Genomic DNA, 7,423 nt, shown 5'->3' on the forward strand with positions numbered 1-7,423 from the left:
ACCTAAATTCTTTACCGAAAACTGTTTTTATTTTTATTTTTATTCTTTTCTTAATAATTAAGCAAGTGTTTTTGTATAAATATATAATTTTTTTGTTTTAAAAAATATCTAAAAAATTTGAAAAATGGTGAAAGAAAAAGTTATAAAAAAAAAAAAAAAACTGATTGGTAGCATATTCTTCTGTTGAGCTAGCAGGCTCCTAAAACACAAGTAAAAGTGGCTTGTCATGTAGAAATCTTCTGCGGACTTGGCAACATCCTTAACGTAAAGACTAGAGTCATTGGCTAAGAGGAGAGCAACGACCAAATGTGGGACTGACTTCAAAACACTCAGAGATTTATTGACTACTTAAACTATGGATGCGCATTAAACATCGTTTTACCGTCCAAGTACGTATCACCATTGGCCCAACATTTCATCGTTTACTTGCATAAACTCTATATAATTTTCTTAACCTTACCAGTTGCTGCTAGTTTTTTACTCTGTTACTATATCATGGTGCCACATTACGTACCCAAATTTTGGTAGTATTTTATTGACTATTTAAACTATGGATGCGCATTAAACATCGTTTTACCGTCCAAGTACGTATCACCGTGGGCCCAACATTTCATCGTTTACTTGCATAAACTCTATATAATTTACTTAACCTTATCAGTTGCTGCTAGTTTTTTACTCTGTTACTATATCATGGATTTTGTTGAGAATTGAAGAAAATTATGGGACTAATTCATTTCATAAAATCAGTTCAAAGAGAGAGATTTGTTCCAACTTTATAGACATGCCCAAGACCTTATCCACAGACAATATATGATTTATTTCTCACCACTCTCCTTACATGCATGCTAATATTTTTTCTAGTCCTTAGCATGGGATAAGTAGTGTGGGCCTCCATTCGTTCTGTGGCAAGCTTTGATACTATGAAAAATTTATAATTAGCCTAACTCATCTCATAAAACATGCCCAAGACCTTGTTCATAGGCAATGTATGATTTATTCCTCAACAAGAATAAATCATATTCCCAAAAGCAAAAATACTTTGATCATGTTATTACGTACCCAACATGTTGAGATTCATTCCAAATTGATTTTACTCGATCATGGGGCAATCAAATTAGAGGAACCTACATCTTACCTTTGAAATCAATAACCTCTTAGCTAGGATTAAGAGCAATATTATAGTGTGAGAAAACTTATGGCGACTATTACATGCTTCAGATTATTTTTTCGATTTTTTTTTTTTTAATTTTTCAGTCACATGTTAATCAAATTAAGGCCTTTAATTTGTTTGGCTTTGCAGTTTGAGATAAAGAGTTTTTTTTTTTTTTTTTTAATAAAACCACGGGGTACAGTTTAAAAAAAAAAACATTATAGCCTAAATGCAAAAGAGAGAGAATCTTTTTTTATTGTATCTAGATTTCAAACTATATATCATTTTTGGATGGGTTGCAAACAGCGAGTGATATTTAAAGCCTACAGTACAGCAATCATTTCATGAATTTAAAGAAAATAAAATACAACCTGCATGCATGGACTTATAATACGATTATATCCATGCAAGTAAATAAGAATAATATTGTGTTCAGAATTAATTAATAATTAAAAACCGTATCTTGCTTGTAACCAACTGATTCACATAGACAACAAAGATTTGCAATCGAACAGATCATCAACTAATCAAGGTCATTTGATCAACTTGCATACATTAATGTTTCTCTAATTTGTTGGACTCATTGTCAAACAGCGCATGCACTTGACTAACAACTTCACCATCCAAGCTAAAAGGCGATATATGAGAATCACACTAGCAATCAAAAGCACTACCAGCAAAGCTACCAATAATGGAGCGGTTGTCGGGCTGGACAAGATTTGATCTATAACATCTGCCGAGGTCACCAAATACACAGCCAAAATATAGGTGGATAGCATGGACGTGACTGCAATAACCATGGCTAATGTCAAAAACCATAGAAAAAGTTGGCTTCTCTTAGGAATTCCAAGGGTGATCAGAAGTACGACGCTCAGAGCTGCGACAAGAGAGGTGGTGTTGGAAGACAAAAAGAATCGGTAAATATCTGGTTTGGTATCAGAGAAAATTGCCTTGCCGGCCGTACAATTCACATTTCCATTTATTTTTTGTAGACCATCTTGTTGCCAAACACCACCTGGAGGGTTGATCCCAGCTTGGAAAGTTACGGTTGCAATTACAGTGGCCACCAACATCAATGTGCCACGTGTCTCGACGACCCAGTTTGATTGACCCCGACGCTTAAAATGCTTAACCCATCCGCACAAACAGAAGTACGCCCACCATTTCTTAAACCTTGATTGAGCAGCAGGAGATGGCTCATGTGCTTCATTATTAATGGACCGTGCTGCAGTACGTTCATGACGCCGTGTGGTTGTTAGTAGATCAAGAGAATTTAGATCCTTGGATCTTCGAACACCAGCTGCCATTAGCATGTCTTGGATATTGAGAGATTTAAAATCTCTATGGCCTAACTGTAAGACATCCAAAGCGGTGTTACCAATCCTGTTTATGGCATTGGCCTCTCCTTTGATTTTGGATACTGAAAGTAAGTATTTTATTGTCTGCACAAAATAAACATATCGGTAGTACCGTTTCTTACAATTAGTACTGCAAGAAGCCTAACTAACAGCACTGAATAAGCAACCCCCAAGTGAACTCATATTTGCATCAAAATTCTGGACCCTCGAGTGGTCAGTTAATCCTATAAAAAGGTTGGATATGCTTAAAAGTGAGCCAAAAGGGTACAAAACCCGGTTTGTGGTAAAAGGGCCGGTGGAACAAAAAGGTGGCAAAGAATGAATTTAGGATAAAGACAGCCTTAGCCATGCGACCACCAAAGGGGGGTTATGATAAAACACCTTTCCCGAAGCCAAACAAGGTTAATAATTCTGGACTTGCACAAAACAGAAGAGCCGATCAAAAGGAATGACTGTTTGCTCCCGATTCGAATGAAGGCCGAAGAAGGCCGGGATAACTGCCCGAGGGATTGAAGTGGGAAGTGATGATCAAGAGAAAGGGGAAGGGAAATTGCACGACGTATCTAACTGTTTATCTTTTTTAGAGGAGGAAGGGGAAAGGAAAGGCTGATTAAAAAAAAAAAAAAAACCGAGAGAGAAATTTTGGGTTTTTTGTGGAGGCCGATTACAGCCAGAAAGGATAGAATTCTATAGCTTCTGTATTTTAGTGCTTCTCTCGAGCTTATATTTTGCCACGGGAACTTCCTCTATTTATACATATACATGATGACGTATATATAATTATGGAAAATAAGTAGCCGTTCGCTAAAGGAAATAAAGAGAGTAAATCTGGAGACTGTTAACCTACCTCCGTTTGCCCGAGCATCACAGCTAAATGCAATATGAGGTTGCCATCATTGTCCTTGGAATTAAGGGAATATCCATAGTCATCAGCAGATTCCACTAGCAGTTTCAGAGCATCCAAACAGTTATATTTAACACACAAGTGCAAAGCACTGGCTCCATCGTGATCCTCCAAGATCGAGTTCGGTTTGGAATTAAGCAACTTTTGTATTACCTCTATGTGTCCTCTCATCACGGCTAAGTGGAGAGGAATTCTCCCATCTTGATCACGAGCAAGGCAAACATCTGTATCTGCTTGCAGCAATTCTCTCACAATCTCGGCGTGGCCATCTGCAGAAGCCAAGTGAAGGGCAGTTCGACCCCGCGAGTCCTTCCGGCCGGCGAGATTAGGTTTCTTCCTGAGTAAAGCTGCAGTGAATTCTAGGTGACCATGCAGAACTGCTATATGTAAGGGCGTGTCGGTGAAGGATGTCAATGAACTTTTGTTAAGAATGAGAGAGTCCCTTTGCATTAACGAGTTCAAAGTGCTTTCACACCCTTCATGTGAGGCTTCATAGAGTGCAGATACGTTAGCTTCTTCAATATCGTGACTTCTATTCATCTTGAGGCAGTGTGTCGAAGAATAAAACGAAGGGAAGAAAAAATCCTTGTGACGATGATGCAGTTTGATAATAGGCCATGCTCAGCAATGAGCACAAATAAATAAAAAGAACAAGGTTTAGAGTGCTGTTGAAAACAATATTGCAATATAGTAAAAAAGTTACATTCCTTAATCGCGACAATTTTTTCCTCTTTTTAACGACGAAAAAAATTAGAAAGTTTTTGAAAAAAAAAAGAAATCCTTAATTACTCCGTTTGCTGACCTAACCTCTTGCTTAATTCCAAGAATAACACCTCCCCCATGTAATCCCTAATTTACCTTTCATTTAGACCCAGTACCCTTCAAATTCTCGGCCCCCATGATCAGTACTGCACGATCTATTTATTTATTTAATGATTCTTCATTTTCTTATCGTTTCCATGATAAGAAATAAGAAATCCTAGTCAACTATACATGAAAGTGAAGGCATCTCAAAACCACGTGGAAAAAAAAAAAAAAAAAAACCTCCAGCCCACGTTAATATAAGGAGATTAAGGTACTTTTCTCGGCCATAGTTGACATTCAAAAGTCGGTATTTGTTTTTTACAATTGTATGCAGAGTACTCGATCAATCAGATTTTTCTTTTTTAAAGGTCTTAATTAGATACATTTTTTTTGCATTTATGCAAGCAGCCTGCAGCACTATTCATAGTACCACAAATAAAACGGACGTTTTAGCTCGAAATAATGAATCTTGGTGTGTGAAAATATTTCCCAATGAAGGTTTTATTCATGTGGATTTTGGTGGTTTTTAGTTCAAATTCATAGGCAGAAAGGTTGATTAGAGGAAGATATTAATAACTGTGTCTATAAGATGATCAGATGAGATGAGATGAGATGAGATATTTTGAATAGTAATAAAATTTTTAAGTTAATATAAGATGAAGTAGTTTGTAAAAAACATGTGTTTGGATAATGAGATAAAATGAGATAATTTTTAATTTTTAGAATTTGAAAAAAGTGTGAGTCCTACCATTTAATAAGGGTAGCCAAATTATCTTTTGTTTATACATTATTTATATACTGTTCATGTCAAATTGTACTGTTTATATAGTGTTTATTTTTATTGTTTATATAATCCTCATTATTGTTTATTATTATTTATTTGAAGATATATTTTTAAAATTTAAAGATAAAATATAGTACAGTTAAAAAGGAAAAATTAATATACGATACATAAAATATCTCATTGACCATCCAAACCGGGCCCGCCTTACACGACTCACAGTCAATCCCATCTCAACACCTCGTGGAAAAAAAAAACCTCCAGCCCACGTTATTTGTCTCAGCCCACATTAAGGCACTTGTCTCAGCCATATTTGAACATTCAAAAGTCGTTATTTGCTTTTTACAATGTCTTTCACTTTTATGCAGAGTACTCGATCAGTCAGATTTTTCCTTTTTAAAGTTCTTAATTAGATACATTTTTTTTTCTTTTTTTTTTTTTTTTGCATTTATGCAAGTAGCACTATTCATACCACAAATAAAATTGACGTTTTAACTCGAAATAATGAATCTTGGTGTGTCAAAATATTTCTCAACGAAGGTTTTACTCTTGTTGATTTTGGTTGTTTTTAGTTCAAATTCATAAGCAGAATGGCTGATTAGAGGAAGATATTAATGCACGTGCCCCGTTTAGATGAGATAATATCAAATATTTTGAATAATAATAAAATTTTTGAATTAAGATAAAATAAAATAGTTTGTAAAAAAAATATGTGTTTAGATAAATAAATAAGATGAGATAATTTTTAATTTTTAAGATTTAAAAAATATATAGATGCTACTATTTAATAAGAGTAATCAAATTTTCTATTATTTATGTACTGTTTATATATATACTGTTTGTATCAGATTTGGATTGTTTATATAATGCTCATTATTGTTTATTATTATCTATTTAAATATTTGTTTTTAAAATTTAGAAATAAAATATAACGTACTTAACAAAAATAATAATATACGGTGTAGAAAATATCTCATTTGTGTTGACCATTCAAACCGGGCCGCCTTACACGACTCACAGTCAATGTTGAATGGGTCTAAATCAACGTGGCATAATAGGTGCTGATGGTGCAGAAATAATTCAAACTGTTCACGCGTTGTGCAAATAATTCATCATGTCGTAATACATTGTATTACGTAGATGCAGAAATCTCACCGGGTGATTAACTAAAATTAAAAATTTTATTTTATTTTATTTTAATTTATTATTATATATTTTTTAAATCTCTATATAAAATATAATAAATAATTTAATTTTTTTAAATCTCAATACAAAATTAATATTCAAAAATTATATTATAACAATATTTTATTCATTACTATTTAAAATACCTCATTTCATCTTATCTCATCTGTATAACCAAACCGGACCAGGATACGTTGGGCAAATTAGAATTCCCATTTCAAATTTAAAATTTATTTTTATTAGTATAATTTTTTAAATTTTTACATAAAATATAAAAAATAATTCAACTTTTTAAAATCTAATTCAATTTTTTTTAAATTATAAAATAATAATAATATTAAAACATAATATTTTAAATTTTTATTTCACATTTAAAATTCTCATCAACTACACTGGGAAAGAGACAATGAATAATTAGGATGATCCTCATATATATCTTGATTCTTCAGTTATTCTGAAACCTTTTGCGGGTTCTTGATGGATACCAAGTACTTTGTGAAATATTTTTTATTATGAGAAAAGTATATTATTTCCTGCCCTCAAACTATTGGAGACTTCATAACTATTAAAAATAACACTTTGTACGTAACTCAATTAATTAAATGAATGAAAAATAAGTGATGTTATATAATCTTATCGATTAAATCTTAATTGAGTTTTGCTATATATATACAGTTATTTTTATATAGTTTTTATATACTCAACTGATGTGATTGATCAAAGCAATTATTTTATATTAAAAAAATGATACTATCAATCACATTAATAGAGTGCGTAATTAAAAAATACGTAAAAGTGACTGCATATAAATTTTTTTATCTTTTTTAATATAATGGAGGGTATACAAAGTTAGTTTATGATACTTCGAAGATACACGATATGTCAGTTTTGATAATCTAGAACGCAAAATAAAAAATTCTTAATAGTTTGAGATCAATGAATTGAAAAATGTATTTATTCTCTATTTTAAATATCTTCCCACACATTTTCCTTGCTATGCAAGGTACGACATTCATACCATAGGTGAGAATATAGCTAAAACCCAATTTAGTTGGAAATGATCTTGGTGTGCCCCAATATTATTTCTCAATGAAGGCTTTACTGCAGCCGGTTCATGTTTTCTATTGAAATGCATGAGCACGAAGGTTGCTTAGTGGCAGATATATTTTATGATTAATTAATTGTTTGTAATCTTGTTTACAATTGTTTCATGGTAAGTAAAATGGGTTGAAATCAATGCA

General features: G+C 32.7%; 1 protein-coding gene across 1 annotated transcript; it reads right to left on the reverse strand.

Annotated features, from left to right (window-relative positions):
* Positions 1-1,522: 1,522 nt before the first annotated feature.
* Positions 1,523-4,106, reverse strand: LOC122303460 (ankyrin repeat-containing protein At5g02620-like). The gene is made up of 2 exons (XM_043115251.1): positions 3,356-4,106; positions 1,523-2,592 (listed from the first exon to the last, which is right to left on the reverse strand). Exons 1-2 carry the CDS (start codon positions 3,950-3,952, stop codon positions 1,717-1,719), a joined length of 1,473 nt encoding a protein of 490 aa, XP_042971185.1. The 5' UTR covers positions 3,953-4,106; the 3' UTR covers positions 1,523-1,716.
* Positions 4,107-7,423: the final 3,317 nt, after the last annotated feature.

Source organism: Carya illinoinensis, chromosome 3 (genome assembly GCF_018687715.1).
Source record: "Carya illinoinensis cultivar Pawnee chromosome 3, C.illinoinensisPawnee_v1, whole genome shotgun sequence".
In the NCBI taxonomy this organism is placed as follows: Eukaryota; Viridiplantae; Streptophyta; class Magnoliopsida; order Fagales; family Juglandaceae; genus Carya; species Carya illinoinensis.

Coding starts and splice junctions, on each gene's coding strand:
- LOC122303460 (XM_043115251.1), bottom strand. CDS start 3,952: ATGAATAGAAGTCACGATATTGAAGAAGCTAACGTATCTGCACTCTAT. Junction 2,593..3,355: donor TGATGCTCGGGCAAACGGAG/GTAGGTTAACAG, acceptor TATTTTGTGCAG/ACAATAAAATACTTACTTTC.